Here is a 19,897-nt window from a genome sequence, read left to right as displayed (position 1 = left end):
TTGATTTGTTTAGAGATCCTAGAACGAGAAACCCACCTTATGTGCTTAGGCTGGCTTCGCCCACCATGCCTTCCATATAAGTAAATATGAAACTTTGATATTGACTGTTAGATTAAGAACCTAGGTTTTACTATGTTGACAAATATGTTTGCTATTATTTTCATTATACTTTTAGTAATTATAATTTGTGTGTATTTAGGGTTGTTTGTAATCTGCCTCAGATTACAAGCCCTCAATACCTGATAGAAGTTTGCAAATCTATCGAGTGAGGTCTGTCCTTAAAGCCCTCATATTCTCTTGATCTGGTGACTCTCAGATACACCTGTTCAAGTTTAAGCAGCAAGCTAGGCAGATGGAGTGAGAACTTGCTCCTCGCCTCATCCCCGCCCCCAAATAAAAAGGGACAGTGCATCTACCTCCACCTACCAGTAGAATTCAACTGCGGAGCATCCCGTGCTAGAGATCTTCCAAAGCCATCCAACACCACAAGGACACAAGAATCTGACATGGGTAAACTATTAACCTATGCTGCCCACAAGCCAGAGGAGACAGCTGCTGCTGCCGTCAGCAACGTTATTAGAAACAGTCAGCACCTAATGACACGAGCACTTCAACCTCTCTCTCCAGCCACACACAAGTGCACAAGAAAATATTCAGGCTGGATATTCCATGTTTACACAAGCCTTCAGAACTGCTGAGATGACAATGCAAACAGGTTCATCTTAGCATGCTCCTCTGAAGCAGGCGAGTCTCTTTCTGGGAGACCTAATTGTGCAGATTGTTACATATCAGAATTACACTGCTTATCACCGAGGCCAGTCCTAACATTAGGCAGGGTGTTGCCCTGCCTCAGTCAGACCATTACAGGGCAGCAAGTTGACAATTAGTATGTTTTACCACCATGGAGAAACTATTTGGATTTTCTCAGTTATAAACAGCATCTTAAGCTGCCCGCTTAACCTATTTTATTTATATTTACAATTATTGATTTAATAAATAAGCGATGTTCGCCTATTTGTACTGCATTCTTCTTCTAAAAGAGCTCAGAGCCCCATGCATGGCGTTATCCCATTGCTCACTTGTAACATGCCCATGAACACGAAGCACATGAAAGCACACACACTCATGGAAGCTCCGATACATTCTTCCTTTAGGAATCCGCTAATGGGAACGAAGGTAAAGCAATACAGCTTATATTCCTCAGCAAACCTACTTAAGCCACACATTAATACATTTTCTTACTGGCAGCTGGGATTGCTGTGAAATAGGATTCTGTTGGTGCTGAAAACTGCATACGAAGGGGTTGTATAGGCTGTTGAGGCTCAGACCCCACCTCTGCCTTGTACTCAAGTTTTTTGGGTGGTTTACTTGTCCTTTGCCACATCTCCTGCAGCCATTTTGTGGCACTGCCCAGGACAATTTCTCAAATTGCCAAATGTGCCTACAGCCCCAGAAGCTATTAATGTGATAACCCCAATGTAAGGAATCACATTAATAGCTTCAGCTACTGTTTCCAGGTGATGAACAGCATTTTTAGATAGTCCAGGTAGTATGAAGGCTAGGTTATGAAAGCTTTCTGTAAGGCCTGATCCTGGATATTGGAAAGGAGCTGGTTATGGTATGCTGCTCTAGCAAAAATAACAATATAGTAATGTGCCAAAGTGCAGCCATCACAACTACAAAGTTTTTCTTCAATGTGGATTCTTCCTCTCCGTTATTACGATCTCTGCAATTCAGTTGCATGGCAAACCAATAGTGGCAGCATCGAGCTTTGGAACCAGCAGAATATCCATGAGATTTTGGGCTGATCTTGAACTTGTAATCTAGATGTTTGAGAAAGCCTGCCTTAGAACTCAGCATCAATACCCCCCACATTCGAGCAAGATCCCCTTTAGGGACAGGAGGCTACAAATTCATTCTCTCCATCCCAACCTCAACTGCCTGGCCTGTCAGATACACCTCCCAGTTATTCCGCCTTAAAAAGATAACAAACTGTTTAAATTTATCGCGGGTTTTCCGCAGGGTGTAAAGTTGGTGTTGCCCTATTAAACAGCCACTAGATGGCACTGTTTCATTGAAAACTATGGAGCACTGAAAATCGAGAACTTCCCCTCGCGGCAATCACGTGGTTGCCATCTGGGAGCCCATGGTAAACACGGAAAGACTACACAACAAAGAAAGCCAGGTAAGACTGCAGATTTTTTTTTTCTTTAATGTAGAGACACCCTGAGAGTGTTCACTGCAATGTGACACCTAACCCAAGTGAGAGGCCTCTGGGGAAACCACACACCCCACTGGACTGCACATGTGTAAGAGAACCCGAAGCTTGATAAAATTACTCATGGCCACACCATATCCCTCCAAGATGCTGCCCATTAACTCTGGGGAATTCCTTAGATGAAGAGACAGGACAGAGGAAGACGTCATTTCAAGCTTCCTAGACTCTTGACTCCTGTGTACACAACCAGTCATCCTTATTACACATTCTAGCACTACTTGCCTCAACATCACTCTGCCCTAAAGAGAACGGTAAAAAAAATTCCCTCAAGCTTCCACCACTCTGTGGCTGGCTATGGATGAAGTACAGGTAGAGCTCCTTCCGCCCATAAACTGCCCAAGACAAGGGTTAGCAGTGGGCAAGACAGAGAATGTTCTTCTGCTGCTGCTTTTAAAATTCTTTTTAATTACAGTCACCAAGTTGGCAAGAGAGAGCTCAAGCCAATGGCTCTACAGGGGCAAAACAGACTCGTGTCACACCAGGGGAATCAGCTTTCTTTCATTTATCACGTCCTCCTGATCCACATTGAGAACATGTAAGGTCATCATGTTAAGCAAATGAAAAATCCACTTCTGAAATTTCACTTTCCATACTTCTAGTACTGTCCTGTGGCTGGTGATGGGCTAGTAAACTAAACAGACGAAGTCATTCTCAGACATGAGAGGGACTGCGAATTTTACATGACATAAGACAGCTCACAGATTACTTCTGAAAATGTTATATTAAGAATAAAAAAGTCAACACAACTATACAACAGGGGGAAAATACACGGGGCAAAAGTAACACTAATCACAGCACTTAGTCCAAATTAAAACTGGGCTCTAAGCTATTAGGAGGCTGAGTTCCCACAGCCTCGAATGAAAAGATTTTTGACCACCATATCCAAGTAGCTGAATACTGAAGTTTTATGAAAGGCATCCAGGCACTTTGTGGCTTTCCTCATGTCTTCACCTTCCTCAGGAGGCCAAGGGAGAAATATCCCCCAGATGTGGCTAAGCGGGCAGAAGCTCCCAGGGCCACCGTAGGGCTGCAAGGGACACAGAATCTTGGGGACCCCTGAAGCTCAGCAGTGAACACCAAGGCATTGGGACCAATGGCTCTGCGATCAGGACAGCTGCTAGCACTGTACAAGGTGACTACTTGGGTCCTGGAGGTATCATCCACCTTCTTCTCTGAAGGAGCTTCTCCTGCACAGTAAAAAGAGAGGATAAACATGGCCTGGGGTTATGTAAGAACATAAGAGGAGCCCTGCTGGATCAGACCAAGGGTCCATCTAGTCCAGCACTCTGTTCACACAGTGGCCAACCAGCTGTTGACCAGGAACCCACAAGCAGGTCAAGAGTGCAACAGCACCCTCCCACCCATGTTCCCCAGCAACTGGTGCACATAGGCATATTGCCTCTGGTACTGGAGGTAGCGTGTAGCCATCAAGACTAGTAGCCATTGATAGGCTTCTCCTCCAGGAATTTGTGTAACCTCCTTTTAAAGCCATCCAATTGGTGGCAGTCACTACATCCTGTGGTAGTGAGTTCCATAGTTTAACTATCCGCTGTGTGAAGTACTTCCTTTTCTCCATCCTTAATCTCCCATTCATCAGCTTCATGGGATGTCCCTGGGTTCTAGTATTATGAGAGAGGGAGAAAACTGTCTCCCTATTCACTTTCTCCACACCATGCATAATTTTATACACCTCTATCATATCTCACCTTACTCGCCTTTTTTCTAAACAAAGCAATCCCAACTGCTGTAACCTTTCCTCATAGGGGAGTTGCTCCAGCCCCGTGATCATTTTAGTGATACACTGTTGATAGGATCTAGATTCAGCTTTCTGTCCTGACACGCCATACTTTTACAGCACAAACATGGACACGGCTTTCCCATGGCTTCTCCTCACACCTCTCTGATAACATCTGTAGGCTAGAACCATATGGGAGGGACAAATTATACAGTTCCTTCTCAACTGAAGACAACCCTCAGCAGAGGAGAGGAAATGCTCAGGGGAGGGGGGGGGGAACGACAACATAATTTGCCCTTTGCTTCATCCATGCGATCCCCTGCCCCAAACTTTTTACTAGAGCCCTGTGGAACTGAACCATGGGGAAGCGGCTTCCATGTCACTGCACGAAAGCATTGTTTTGGTCTCTATATGCACTGCAGGATACTCCCATACATCAAGCAATGTAGAGGTGTAGGATTATGTTACGCACAAGCAACCATTCAAGACATTCAGGATAGGAAGCTTTCCAGACCTCTCTCCCCACCTCGCTCACCTTGTTGAGTCAAATATTAACCCTTTTAGAATCTGTATCACCCACACTACTTTGGTTCTCAGAGCCGGCAGGTGATCAACCATCTTTCCTGGTATGCCAGCATTAAGTATGCCATCTACACTTGAAGAAACACCTTACACGGTTCAAAAGATGACAGCCTAAACACCCAGATGGAATTCTTGTCTCCGGTACTGCATCTCATTTTGTGGGATCAACAGAGTTACAACCTTGTTTAACAGAGGATAAGCCTTGTGTTCCACCAACTGACTGATCGGGACCCAGCACAGACATTCTTAAGATTTGCACAGTTTAATGTTATTAGAGTAACAAGACTGCAGATCACTACTCCAACATGATTCATATAACTAGATTTATGCACTCATGCAGTTCTGCTATAAGCCCACAAGTACCATGCAAGACAGATGCTGATGGAAGAGGTTGGGAACTATGCGCAGATAACTTGTTCACATCCAAATCAATTTGGCTCAACTCTCCTGATTTCTTGGAATGGGAAATGGAGATGTAAAACTCTTCCAGTGTTTGTGACAACAAATCAGATGTAGCTCCAAGAGAGTTTGTCTGCATTCAAATGAACAAGAAAGAAACCTGGTTTAATGTACAAGGAAACCCATGTTGCAGTCTAATGAAAGGGACTGAGAGTTGATTTATACTTCACATGGCAAGTGTATCTGCTACATATACACTGCATTTGGGGGTGGCAAACACAGTAAAATGGAGAACATGCAGTGAACACACACTGGGAAGGGCCAACTGCCCCAGCTCCCTAGCATGTGTTCACTTTTTACAGATGTGCTCCCATTTCAGATTTTATGGTGTTTATTGCATATTTGCTTATATTTGGAGCGGCAAACTCCCTTGCCACATATTTATTTTTTAACCCAGTTTTTGACTACAAAACAGCCTCCCATGAAGAGTGCAACAGCCCTAAGTGCAACGGAGAAGTGGGGTGGGTTTGCAGGGCACCCATTCATATTAGCATCAACAATGGGAGCAAAACATGCAGATACAACAATGGATATAATAGGTTGCACTGAAACTCAGCTGAAAGAATACCTTACAGTGGAAAGAGAGAATGTTGAGGCCCAATCCTGCCTATTTATCCAAAATATATGCCAGTCCACCCACATATGCCCTATGTTTTAGTGCAGGGGTGCACAACCTTTTTGGCCCTGAGGACATTTCCAGTGCCAGATGCAAGGTTGGGGAACATACACACATGCATGCACACACTCCCCACCCCATACATGTATTCTTCCCCCCACCCACCCACCACAATAGATTTCCCTTGCCAGCACTAGCAAGGGAAACTCTTTCCTCATCTCAGATCTCTCATCCAGAAAGCTAGTTCTCTTAGAATAACGCTCACCCTTGTAAATAGCTAACTGCAAAGTTCCAATCTTGCTACAAAACCTGAACTTTAGCAAAACCGGAAGGGTTGCCATTGTGGTTTCTCTCGCTCCTTGCAGAACTAGCCGGGGAGCTATGCTCCTCTTAGCAGCCTGACTGAGTTTTCTTGTGCTGGGGGAGTTGGCCTCCCTGACAGGAGAAAGGAGGATGCTCCTTGCCTGAGCTGCAAGCTGCGCCTCCTTGCCAGAAAGTTGCCCAGGAACAGAGCTCCTTTTACGGCCAGAGCTGGCTTTCTTCTTCACACAGAAGAGCTGTTCTCACTGCCATCCAGGAGGAGGACGCTTTCTCCCTGGGATGCCTGTGTCTCCTGCCAGAAACTAACAGGGAGCTATGGCCCTCTTTGCAGCCAATTCTGGTTCTCCCCTCCATGGGGCATGAATGGTACAGCAGATATGCAGCAGAAACTTCCCTCATCAGGGTCACATAATGGCTAGGTAAACACTGAATACAGTTGCTAGCACAATAAAAAACGGTTCTCAGAACTGAGCTCTGGAAAAGCCTGTTGCCTTGAAACTGGCAGGCATGGAACTGAGGGGTGGGGTGCGAAGTCTCCTCCCACTGAGTGGGACCAAGCAAAGTCCTGCCCTGCCTCTAAACCAAGTGAGAGAAGCAACCCACTCCTGGATAACCTCCACCACTGAAGGGGAAGGAGCCAAGAAGGGACTGAAGATGGAAGAGTAAGGTTTACACAGAACAGCACCCAGTAGTTTTTGGGCAGGGACACAGCGGTGTGGGCTCTAAAGCAGTAACTATAAGCCCAGAAAGCCTCTTGTGGAATGTCAGCAGACTCCACACAGGCTGAGGCTTCTCTTGAAGCCAGGCTTAAGAAATTGCCCTAATGAAGTGATAAAGCATATGCTGGGCCTTTCAACTGATCTGTAGTGCCTGACAATATATCTTGAGTTATGCAGACATGCTGGCCTCCTACTAAGTGCCATAGAAAATTTGACTGTGCTACTTTTAAGTCAGAAATTGCCCTTGCAACTTAAACCAACACAAACAAGTTTACCTCCATTCCTCCAGATGAGCCCAGGATTCTGCTCAGAGGTTCCAGACTAAGACTTTTCGTTCTCTCAACAGCATTGGAAATATCCACATCCTGCCAGAATATACACGTTTTGTAAACAAAAGGCCCACAAAATGGTGCATCTAGGGTTAATAAAACCAAGAAAGGGGTAATCTGAACACAGCAGAAAAAATGTGGTTAGGGAGGATTGTGCTAAAGCAGGCAGGGGACTTTCTCTGGTGAGTACCAAGGAATGCGTGGGAAGGGAAATGGTGTGGTTCAGGTTTTCCTCTCTTTTTCCTTCACTCCTGTTTTTAACAGATCCTCAGCAGGCAATGTAAAGTGTGGCCCAATAGCCATAAAGACCCAGATTTGGGGGGGGGGGGGGCAGGGGACAGACAAACATATTTCAGGTAAGACGGAGGGAGGATCAGCTGCTCCGGGGTTGAGGATACAATCTGCTGTGGACGGGGTTGCATTGCCCTGGAAGAATCCGGCTTGCAGTCTTGGGGTACTCCTTGATCCAGCACTTCTTTTAGAGGATCGGATAGGAGTGGTGGTGACTAAGAGCACCTTTGACCAGTTTGGGCCAGTGTACCAGCTGTATCCCTTCCAGGAGAAGTCAGCTTCAGCCAGTTATCGACACCCTAGTAACCTCTAGGCTTGACTATTGTTACACACTCTAAATTGGGCTGCCCCTGAAAAGGGGTCTGGAAATTTCAACTAGTGCAGAATTCTGTCTGGACTGGATAACTGGAGCATATCACTCCAGCATTGTTTGAGCTGCACTGGTTGCCTATTTATTTGTAGATTCAATTCAAGGTACTGGTTCCAAACTATAAAGCCCAAGCTTGTATCTGGGTACCTTAATGATTTCCTTCCCCCATATATACAGATTCCCACATATATACAAAGTGTCTTGCTCTGAAAGCCCTCAGCAACTGAAATTCAATCGAGTCCCCTAATAGCAGACCTTTTCAGTGGTGGCTCCATTTTTATGAAATGCCATCCCCAGGGAGGCCAGTGGAGCCCTGACACTGTATCCTTTCAGGTGATAGATGACAGCATGGCTAATCTGGCAGGCATTTAGCACCAGCTGAAATTGCCAGAGATTGTAATGCTATTAATTCTCTGTGTTGAGTTGCTGGTTTAAGTGATTGGGGGGGGGGGGGGCTGTTCATGCTGTCATGCAGCTTCTTGTGTTTGCTAATTTTAATATTTTTTTGTATTTGACTTGTTATTGTTTTCAATTTGTATGTTGGCCATTTTAAAATTTATTCATAAAGAAAAGTGGGATATCACATTAAAATAAATAAATGCCATAATATGTGAATTCTTGAGATGGAGAGCACTGCATTGTCTAAGCTTTTGGGATAATAAAGGGCTATAAACATGGATAAGTGCTGTAACAAGGGGTAATAACATCACTAATGACCACTTGCCCATTTCCCTCCCCCTCGGCACTGAACAACCACTACCTGTTGCATCAGGTCCTGGCTGTGGTAGGCCTCATCCTTGCTTCCTTTATCAGTTAGAGGCTGGCAGGAAAATATTGCATTACCAGAGGACAAATTATCACAAATATCACCATATTCCTTTTCTTCACAATACTTGGAAGGTATCCAGTTTTCATCCCAGATTTCTTTGCATAAATACACTGGTTCCAGGTATGGCATGTCAGAGCACAGGCTTGCTGTATCCTACAAGATGATTCAGGGCAAAGTTACAGTTCTGTCAACTTTAAAACAGGAAAATAATTTTTATTTAAGCATGGTTTTAAAGAATTCACTCACTGGACCCTCCTCCCCGTCACACACAACATAGTTTAGTAAACTGCTATTGGGACCTAAAATAGAGATCTGACAAGGGTTCCAGACAAAACTGGGATCACACCTGGAAGCTAAGGGCACAATCCCATACATGTTTGGACAGAAAAACAGTCCTACAACTCCCAGCCTGGCTGGCTGGGGAATGCTGTGAGTTGTAGGACTTTTTTCTGTCTAAATATGCATAGAATTGCATACTAAATAACCTACTCCCCTGTATTAATGTGCAACTGGTCTCAGAGACCCTCGATACTTTACTCATCTATTTTCCCCTGTATTTACTCATCTTTTTTCCCCTTTATTTCCTTTGAACATATAAATAAAAGATACTAAATAGTTGACACCTTCTCGTTTTAAACACTCCTTGGATGCTTCATTTCCTCATCTCCCCACTCACTTTAAATGGGGCCTCATTTTAGAGAAAGACATTTTAAAAAGTGATTATGCAATTGAGTAATAAGAGATTCATGGTCATGGCTTGAAATTAAAATACTGGAAAAATACACCAATACAAGGCAGAATTATATCCATTCTACTATCAAGGAACCATTTTAAACAATGTGAGAAAAATATTTATGCAATTTTTCAAAGGATCCATTTTTCTCATCTTGAGTTTTTGTTATAATGGTAGTTAAGAGAACCTGGCTCATTTATTCATTTTTAAAGCCTCATTAGGAACAATCACAGTCCTAATAATTAAGCAACTCCCCCCCCCCAATCAGTAAAGTACTTGACAATTTAGGAAATGCTCACATACAAAATCTTGCAAGCAACTAGTACTGAACAAATTACCCACTGTTTCTCTCTCCCCAAGGAACATATAAGGCAGGATTCCGATTCTGCCCTTCAAGAGGAGTTCCCCAAGTCTGTCTTCTTAATAAGGACCCTTTGAGAATTTTAAATATTATTATCTACATCTAAGTGTGCTATTATATGCTGATTTTTGTCTTTTTAAAATTTGTAAACTTTTTTTTTTTAAGGAACTACTTCTTTCTGCACCTTAGCTTCCAACATCTGTTCATTTTGCTCTAGGCTTGGATTCTCATGACAGTCTTTGAAGAGTCCTTTTTCTTGGAAGTCACATGAACAATAAGATGAATCTGCAAAGCAGTTGTCTCCCTGCTCCAACTGTTCAGGTTCCAAACGTGCCAAATCCTCCCCATTATCATCAAATCTCTAGAAAAAGCACATTTACTGTCAGCTTTCTTGCATAACACATTTTGTTCAAGCTATGCAAAATGAAAAAAAAAACCTATAATGAAACCAGAAGTACCCATCATGACAGTAACCAGGATCCAAACTGCAAAAAAGCTAGTTCCAATGGCCCAACCCTTCAGGTTGCATTGCAAACTACTTCTGAAACTCCCCCTCAGTTTCAATGGCACTTTTTTTGGTCATGCTATGGAGAAGGGAGAGGGAATCTGTTGCAAGCTCCTTCCATGATCCTAAGCAGCTCTTTGGATCTTCACAAATGTTTTTAAGTCATGCTAAGACAGTCAGTTCAACGCTACCCAGCCTGTAATGCAGAACAGCAAGAAGTGAAGCATGCTTGGTGAACTTTGCATCATTATCCTAAGCAGCTTAACTTTCTGGCTTTCAAAAGGGCATGGGCAGTAGCCTGCCAACTCCACCACCAGAGCTAAAGAAATTCCTGGGTCTATTATTAACCTGGAATCATTACGCCAAAAAGCTGTGCTGAAATAATATTTTGTAAAATGTCTGGTGCCATGCATCTTATCCAACATCTGGATAGAGAAGTAAAGTTTCTAGAATTTTGAGACCATGGGGGAAAAAAGGGTATTTTCCCCAGGGTGGTGTTTTTTTGTTTGGGGGAGGGGGGGATGGAAAATTTAGGAAAAATGGAAAAATAAGCAATACTTTTTTTTAGCACTCTTTACAGATCCAAAGTCACTTGGTTGCTTTAAGACAGCCCTCCCCACCCTGGTGCCCTCCAAATAGTTTGGACTTCAGCTCCCATGAGCCTCAGGCATCATGGCCAATGGTCAGGAATGCTGGGCACCGTATTCCAAAACATCCGGAGGGCCCTAGGTTGAAGAGGGCAGCTTTATTATTGTTTAAAATATTTCTTGGCCGCCTTTCAGGGTAGAAGCCCTCCCAAGGTGGATTACAGCAATAAACACATAAAAACTGTTAAAATATTAAAAGCGATAAAACCATAAAAACAGTAAAAAGGAACATAAAGCAGGCTTTCTGTTCCTAAAGTTATTTTACATATAACTTAGTTTGCTCATAAAATTATTGTATTTTAAAACTTTTAAAAGTTAACTCAGTTAGTAAATTTGTAATTATTGTCCAAATAGATTAGAACTACATTAAATGACTACTAGGACAAAACACAAACTGTCAAGAATGTACATTTACTGCCAAGAATGCACAATGGTGACTCTACGCACATGTTGGGAAACTCAGCATAAATGTCTATCAGTTAGATCAATAATTTCAATATGGAATTAAAGAAATAACTATGCTGGAAATCTTACATTTTCTCCATGGCTTCATTATTCCCAGACATTTTACATCTCTAGTCTTTCTATAAAAGCGTTATTATATAGTTTTGAGAAATCATTTTAGTAAAGGCTGGGTAACAATACATAAATAAAATGTCTTAAATTCTAAAAGAAAATATTTCATAATCCAAAGCTGTTCAGTTTTTTCAGAAAAAACAAACAAAAATGGTCCTTGGAGGAAAACCTTCCTTTTCCTGAATTTTGCTGGGTTTTTTCCAGGCCTTCATGTCATTACACCTGGAACAACTTAGTCTTGTCTGGATATGCCTTCAGCTTGTTTAACCTCATCTACACAACCACAACTATGAGATACTTGTTCAGAATAGAGACAGATGCTCATCCTGGTGTCTAATGAAAGGAAACAGAGAGGTGGGTGTCATCAGCAAGCTGAAGATACTAAACTCCAAAGCTCTGGATGATCTCACTCATTAGATTCATATACATGTTTAATCTCAGTGACAATACTGAGTGATCCCTGTGGTACAGCACAAGAAAGCTCCCAAGGGGGCAAGCTACTGTCACCAATGACCACACTCCTGCTGCAGTCGGACAAAAAGAATGGAGCTCCAGTAATTCAAGCCCATACACCCTGATCAGTTGTTCAAGTCTCTTTAGAAGCATGACAAAATCCCCAAACATTGGAAGCTGCTGAGAGTCCAACAGGATCAGCAGAGAAGTATCTACCTGCTGGCAGTCAGACCATCCACCTGGGTCTTGAATTAGGAGATACATTGAAATCCTTTTTAATTGCAGTTTCAAATCACAACATAACACAATTTGAATTATTTGGCACAGGAGAGTTTAAAACAGTTAAGGGGCTAAGAGAAAATAGATTTTGGGGGGAGCCAAATTTTAGCAATTCTACATTTCCCACCTGAAAAACTGCTTCATTCTTGCAAGGCTCTGAATCTGTTATTTCTGGGAGGTCACCAAAAGACTCTGGCTGAAGCAAGGAAGCGTCTGACTCTGTCAAACCAGCCTGCTCCTTTAGACTGGATTTGATATACATAGTGGAAGGATTTAGCTCTCTGAAACCCTGTTAAAGGCAAGAGAATGAAGAAATGTTTTGCACCAATGAGTTTGAACTTCCAAACATGCAACAAGCAAACAATGGTTTAGAGCTGCTTGTTTGCTTTCATTTTCTGTCCTTAGAACTGTCCACTCCCATCTCCATGGTGCAGCATGGTCTTGAAGGCAAAGTGACGGCCATAAGAATGGCTCATCAACTTATATATCACACCAAACCATAGTTAAGTTTGCATAACCATGGCTAATGGGATGTCTGAACTAGGGATGTCAGAGAATTTTGCCACGAATCTCGGGGAGGCCGAATGCCAGCGCATTCGGCCCCCCGAAATTGGTGGCAAAACGGTCTGCCACCCCCCCGCCCCACCCCCTTGGGACGGGACTTACCTTGTGCGAATGTCCCTGGCAGTGGCGGCGGCCGGTCTTCCGACCGGCTGCCGCCGCCATTTCCAAGTTAAAAAAAAACCAACCAAAAAAACGTGATAAGCTACGTAAAGATTTACGTAGCCTATCACGGCTAGATTTTTAAAAAACACCATGATAGGCTACGTAAATGTTTACGTAGCGTATCACGGCTGAGTGAAGAAAAAAAAAACGCGCGTACACAAATGGCGGCGCCCATGGGCGCCGCCATTTGCATTCCTTTGTTTTGGCACGTGTAGTCTACGTAAACATTTACGTAGACTACGGCAAAAATAAGGGGAACGCAAATGGTTATTTTGTCCCCTTATTTTCGCCGTAGTCTACGTAAATGTTTACGTAGACTACACGTGCGAAAATAAGGGGAACGCAAATGGTTATTTTGTCCCCTTATTTTCGCCGTAGTCTACGTAAATGTTTACGTAGACTACACGTGCCAAAATAAGGAACGCAAATGGCGGCGCCAATTTTGCGTATGCGCGGGGTTTTTTTTTTTTTCACTCAGCCGTGATAGGCTACGTAAACATTTACGTAGCCTATCACGGCTGACTGCAGGGACCCAAACAGCGGCGGCTACGGCCACCGCCATTTGCATCCCGGCCGGCCAGGATTCGTAGCGGGAGGGATGGGGCGCCTCCCCCCCGGCCAGAATTTGGGGGGGGAGGGATGGGGCGCCTCCCCCCTGGCCAGAATTTCAGGGGGGAGGGACGGGGCGCCTCCCCCCCGGCTAGAATTTTGGGGGGGGGGAGGGACGGGGCACCTCCCCCGCACCGCGAAGCAAGTTTCAGTTCAGGTAAGGGACTTTCGTACATCCCTAGTCTGAACTGACTTACTATTTACTAGATTGTGAGTTGTTTTAAAAGGTAGTTGTATAGGGTTAAATTGCTTGTGCAATGGGACTTCCCCCTGCTCTCCTCCCCACTGCAGCCCACTGCGCATGCCCCAAATCTGTTCTGGGGATCCCCCAATCCTCTGGAGATTTGAGGGGCACACAGGTGGCTGCAGGGAGAAGGGTAAATTTCTTCTGCTAGTGGACAGGCAGCATCAGATCCAACGCAATTGACTTGAACTTGCTTTGTTTGTACTAAAGTCAGATTTCATTTTAGATTAGGTTATATTTGAAAACAGAGATAATTAATAATTTAATGTTTAATCTTTAATGACTACTGATTTTAGCCACCTTGTAAACAAACCCATGCAACAAACAACAACCCCAAGCAACAAACCCATACAGCTCTCTCAGAAATAACAGCGTGTCACATTTGTTTGGATCTTCCGGTTCCAAGCTTAATACTTAGCTTATATACTCTCAGCTATGAGCCTTTCTTGTTTGGTTCAAGTTACCCTTAAGAACACTTGGGACAGTTCTTCTTTCCACTCCTTACAAACCAGCTGGAGAATCACCCTACCCTAGAAATATACTAATCTAGTATCACTCCCCCTCCAGCATCCCCTCTCCCCACAAATAGTTTGGCCTCCTTTCACCTTAGAAGGAACATTCTCTCGGCAGATGAGCGCATGGCCCTTTAATCTCAGTATGTTGTGCAAGTAGATATCTTCATCAGAGCTAGTGTCACAAAGGAAAAGGTGAAGGATGCCATCTATGTATTCGTCCACCACTCCCACCAGCAGCTTCACCCCACACAACCTCTGGAATTCAAGTACAGCACTGACAGTCCAGTCACCCTGATGAAAAAAGGATAAAGCACAAAGCCAAGCAAAATGGAAAAACTAATATCATGTAATTTGTTCCTCAGATTGTATTTGCTTAGTTTTAATACATACTAATTGCTTTTCATGGTGTCTACACTGTTCTTCACAGGAAGAAGCCTTCTCTAAAATACCACTGAACTTCAAATCTAATTTCTTCTCTAGTTTCTTAATATGCCTCCAACTCCCCCCCATCCCACATTTCTACTTGTTTTTTCTTTTTCCTGCCTTTCATTTATTGAGGCATTCTACCCTTTGTATTTAAACTCCAATACTAAAATTCCTTTAAAACTACTGTAAATTCTTCCTCTCTTCTTTGTCCATACTACCTAGCAATTTATTTTTCCTTGGGCCCATCTTTATGAAATAAGATTTAACGGTGGACATCTGTCATATCTTCTGCAGTTGTCCAGTCGTTGTTAGTTTTGGGGAAAATAGTTTTGATAAAACTAAGAATACCATGATATATATTACACCATATAATCTTAAGTTTGTACTTTTGGGATACTTAAGGAATTTGACTTTAGCTGAGGATTCGTACAGTAAACATGCTGATTGTTGCATTAACTATTAGATTTAAGAAAAGCTAATACCAAAGATAGGTCAGAAAGGGCTCAAATAGACTTTTCCTATCCATGATTTCTAAGATTTATTAATTGCTCTACAGTTAAAAGCTCTCAGGGCAACCTACAATAAAAACACAAATAAAACTGAAATCCATACAAATCAAAATAAAAGCAGCATAATAGAAACATCCATTAAAAGCAGCAGAAACTAAAACATGCATCACAAGAAAGCCTAAGAATTGTCACAGAAATAAAACTACTTTACGATATATCAGCAGAAATATACAGAAGAGTAAATGGCCTGAGAGAATAAAAAGGTCTTTGCATGGTGCCGAAAAGATAACAAAGTAAGCACTAGGCAGCCCTCTCCCCAGAGTATTCCATAACTGGGAAGCTGTTACTGAAAAGGCCTGCTCCTGAACAGCCACCTGTCATTCCTTAGTATAAAAGGGCACACAGGGCAGAGCTGCTGCTGACGATCTCAGGGGTTGGGTAGGAATATACAGGTAAATGCACACATTTAGATACAATGGCCCCAACCAGTGAAAGGCTTTCTACACCAGCACTTTGAATTGGGCCTGGAAACGAACACCTTTACAGCATGAATAATTAGAATGCAAAATAATACGTTGCAGAAAGGGAAAAGACTTGGGGCTGCGTGCACACACACACAGTGAGTAAATAACCCTCCGATTTAAAATGTTTAAATTGAGGATTTTATCTTTTGTGCTTAAATATTTTTAACTGAGATGTTTTGTATTTTAGTTGTTTATGTTGTAAACTACTTCGAGATGTCTTTTTAGATATAGTCAACCAGTCAATAAATTGATTAAATAAATAATTCATCACTTTGACTGACGAACACCAAGTAGCAACTTGCATGTGTGCATGACCTATTACAAACCCAGCATCAGTGATTGAATGTTCAACTACCTCACATTCCCCCAAACAATCCTTTTTAATGGAATCCATTCTACAAGTCATCAGTGGTGAATATGACATCCATATGTGAACCAGCCGCCAAATAAGTTGAGAAGTGATTGTCAGAAGCATCCTGATTTAAGCAAATTGCCAACTCCCTAGAGATAAATCACAGGAGTAGGAGCAGGCTAAAGAATTTGGAGGTTAGGGCACCATGCTCTCCTTTTAGCAAACAAAAATTCAATTTCTACTCCATACTCTCTTGACATTCACAAATGGAAGAAACTATATACAGACCTAACTGGGAAGTGTCCCTTTGATTATTCCTTCCACACACCAGCTATGCAAAAAGGCATACAGAGAGGAAGTCTCAATAAATGCCTGGCAGTTATGATAGCTTCCCCCAACCTGGTGCCTTCCAGATGTTTTGGATTACAGCTCCAGGATTCTTGACCACTGGCCATATTGGCTGGGGCTGATAGAAGTTGAACACTTTTGGAGGGCACCAGGTTGAGGAAGGCTGAATTATGAAATTCCCTCCCTTGGGGACCTGCCGAAAACTGAGCACCTTTTGGAAGCAACATTATAACTTTGGCCAGAATGATACACTGTTAATTTCAAAACAAGCAAAATCCATGTTTTACTTTTAATTTGTTACCTCCAGCAAACACTTGGGATGAGACAAACTAAAAAGTGAAAATTACATACGTACCTCTGTGGGTTTCACCCAGGCTAAGGAACAAGGGATAGCTTGGGCAGGAAGCTTTGCATAGCAATACCTGTAACAGGAACCACATAATGGGCTGCTTCAGACTTATTGCCAAACCATGGTTTGGTGCTACAAGAATGAACCTTGAAGGAAGCTCAGGTTTGCTGCTCCCTGCTCCCCACATACACTGCGCTTCCCTCCCTGCCTTCCTGGTTTGAGGCAAACCGTAGTTTGCCATTTTGTCTGAACCAGGAAATTATTGGTTGCCTCTAACTGAGAAGGGCAGGAGTGGTTAGAGAACAAGTCTAGACTAGAACAATAAGACATACAACTGGGAAGTAAGGGTGGTTCTAGGTGGCCTATGAAGCAAGCATTCCAAAAGAGACCCTTTTCACATTGAGTAAAAAGACAACAACTATGCAAGTGCTAGAACCCCAGCTATCAACAAAGATCAGCACATGCAGCCCAGTGCCACTTCTCCCTTGCTGCCCCAGGCCAACTCTTTTATCTGTTTCACACTGGATAACGAAGCAAGGGTTGAGATGTGACACGCCCCACGGAGGTAAGGACGTCTGAGTCCAAACAAGACATTGAGGTAGTTCAGACATAATGCACATTCCAGTTTCCACTGTCACTTCCAATTTAGCAGCAAGCCATCATTTGTCTGGTTCAGATGCAATGGCAAACCATGGGAAGAACGGAGTTCACAAGGGGAAGGGGAGAAGAGAGTATGACCACAAGGCTTGTTCATATCGTGGTGCTACAAACAGAGCCCAAACAGATGACCACCTTACAACATACCTGGACCCAATGTGCATTAAAATTATCTCTCTTAGTTGGCTGGATGATACAAACTACCAAGCTACTCTGGGGTGAGAAGGCTAACACTAAGGTACTTTTGTTGTCTACAAGGGCTCAGAGACACACACTTTTATAGCTGAATGAGACAAAAGGGAGTTGAACACCATAGTTCCCTTCAATAAAGGAGTACCCCAATTCTACAACAAAATTCCAAAATAATCCAGTTTCCAAAATTAACAAACATCAGGAGACTACGGAAGACTCAGTTATGTTTCTTTGTGCCATGCCAGGCAGCTACATGATTAGCCCTTAGCCAATGTACAATTTACTTACTTGAGAAACCTCAGTGAAGTTTTCTGGACTATCCCTATATTTCCAAAGTCTGGGTAAAACACTTCCACTTCCTGGTCATTAAGCACTCGATGAATGATAACTCGGTACCACCATTTGTCTTCCAAATTCCTTACACAACAAAGGTGGCCAGGTCGGACTGAGGCTTCAGGTATGATGTAACGGTCAACTACATTTTTACTAGAATAGCATCGTCTGAAAGACAGGATTCAAATAGGTCATGAATAATGCAATCTTATGCATGCCTCAGTAGTAAAGCCTGTTGAATTCAATGGGGCTTACTCCCAGGTAAATGGATATAGGACTGCAGTCTAAGTTTAGAACTGATAGGAAAAATTTCAGTTTTAAGAAGTCCTAGCTTGCTGCCCACGTTTTAATAAAAAGCTCGCACAAAGGAAACTTTTGGGAACCTCAGTTTAGAAACATTGGAACTAACCACAGTTTGCAGCAGTAATCTATGTTGTAAGTGGGGGGGGGGGGCAGGGGCAATCTGCCAACATCAAACATCCCAATATATACTGTATATGAATCTATACTTAATATCAGCCTGTCAGGTTACAATATAAAAGTTGACCTATTGCTGATATAACCTTAGATTAACACAATCTGCAACTAATTTAGGGTCAATGAAAACCAGCTGGATAAGTACCCAGAATTTAGAAATTTTGTTGGTGTCACCGGGTATGCACAAAACGTTGGGAAGTTTTGCTCCAGCAAAACAGGCATTATACATTTTGTTACCTAGGAAACAAAAAGTTGTATAACTTGGAAAGCCAACTTTTGTGAACGTCAGATATCCAATTCTGTAAGAAATGGTTAATATTTAGATAGTCAGAGACCCACTCTTCCAAAGAAATTGACCAAGTGTATTTGTATTATCTGAAGTCGTTGTTTATATGTCTGCTTGCATTTTGTTCTCCCATGAGGGAGTCCAGTGCTGTTTTAGCAGCCTTTATCCCTAGTCTGCAGAAATAATCCCTACTTCACCCTAACATTTGTGGAGCTTGTCCTTGTGGAAATGGCGCACATACCTTATTGTCAGGGATAGAGGAATCGAAATGCCTGAAACTAGAAGAATATAACAACCCATACAGGATTTGAGGCTTCAATTAGAATTCCAAGAACTCTGGTCCCCACCAGAGACAATTTAATTATTAGTCTGGATTTCACTTAAATTTAATCTAATAAGAATGAGGCCCCATTATTCCTTTCTCACTTTGATTAGCCAGTTCTTGTCTGCATCTGTATTACTGTACATACGGCATTTTTCAGAACCTTTGTTTTTAACATGCATGATTATAACATCAAATGCGAAAGCTTTACACTTTGAAATGCGCACATTAACAAATACCCTTTCCTAGTAGTTAATACTGCAAATGCATCGATATTTGTGCACACAAGTTTCAACATCCCACAAGCATGCAGTCACACTACATCAGATTGGGTTCTCATTCTCCCTAAAAAAGGCATATAAATATACACGTGAAACCCAGACATCTCCACTGCCTGACAGAACCGACCAAGGATATTCTCACCTCATCTCAACCATCATGTCTTCGAGTTTGTCAGAGGTTTCTGCACTGTAGATTCTGACATAGAATTGTGAAGGAGACACAACGTACTCCACAAACACGCCCACCAAAGCACTGCTGCCAAGCTGGGGGAGTCTATAAAGGCTTCTGCCCTGGACAGCATCTGGTGGGATTTCTTCTTCCATTATCTCCTGCATAATGTGAGGCTCCTCCATACCCAGGTGCTGCAAATGCAAAGAAAACAGAAGAAACCCATGTTCATGCAAGATCCAAAACAATGGTGGAAGATCCCATATGCCTGGTCACCAAAGAATTTGAAATGCTTTTCTAGACCTGCAGTCTCCCTTCCCAATAAACACAGCACTGAATGCATTCCCTACGGCTCAAAAAGATTGTACACTACCACAGAACCCACAGACCACCCTTCCCCCACTCCTGTGTTCCTTAGCCAGAAAGGCTTCAAAAATATCAGAGAAGAATTCCTCCATGACAAGGCTCTACTCAAAGATCAAAGCCTCTCCCTCT

At 42.8% G+C, this 19,897-nt stretch overlaps 1 protein-coding gene across 16 annotated transcripts in view; it reads right to left on the bottom strand.

The window, feature by feature from the left end:
- Nucleotides 1-2,193: 2,193 nt before the first annotated feature.
- The window catches only part of TDRD5 (tudor domain containing 5), a 34,766-nt gene continuing 17,062 nt past the window's right edge, over nucleotides 2,194-19,897 (bottom strand). For 9 of the 16 annotated variants that reach the window (XM_084851251.1, XM_084851259.1, XM_084851253.1 and 6 more), the window contains exons 9-18: nucleotides 19,376-19,596; nucleotides 17,823-18,035; nucleotides 16,692-16,758; nucleotides 14,268-14,468; nucleotides 12,211-12,372; nucleotides 9,808-9,984; nucleotides 8,461-8,682; nucleotides 6,986-7,075; nucleotides 4,959-5,127; nucleotides 2,194-3,465 (exon numbers count right to left, since the gene is read on the bottom strand). In XM_084851251.1, the coding sequence (XP_084707377.1) occupies nucleotides 3,218-3,465; nucleotides 4,959-5,127; nucleotides 6,986-7,075; nucleotides 8,461-8,682; nucleotides 9,808-9,984; nucleotides 12,211-12,372; nucleotides 14,268-14,468; nucleotides 16,692-16,758; nucleotides 17,823-18,035; nucleotides 19,376-19,596 (1,770 nt within the window). In that variant the 3' untranslated portion in view covers nucleotides 2,194-3,217. Of the gene's footprint in view, nucleotides 3,466-4,958; nucleotides 5,128-6,985; nucleotides 7,126-8,460; nucleotides 8,683-9,807; nucleotides 9,985-12,210; nucleotides 12,373-14,267; nucleotides 14,469-16,691; nucleotides 16,759-17,822; nucleotides 18,036-19,375; nucleotides 19,597-19,897 lie in introns of all 16 variants that reach the window. The other 7 variants (XR_014790403.1, XR_014790405.1, XR_014790404.1 and 4 more) reach the window with 3 other exon arrangements.

This window comes from Heloderma suspectum, chromosome 4 (genome assembly GCF_057233095.1).
Source record: "Heloderma suspectum isolate Gila_16-S chromosome 4, 16-S_ref, whole genome shotgun sequence".
NCBI lineage: Eukaryota > Metazoa > Chordata > Lepidosauria > Squamata > Helodermatidae > Heloderma > Heloderma suspectum.
This window is presented reverse-complemented; position numbering and strand designations above follow the sequence as displayed.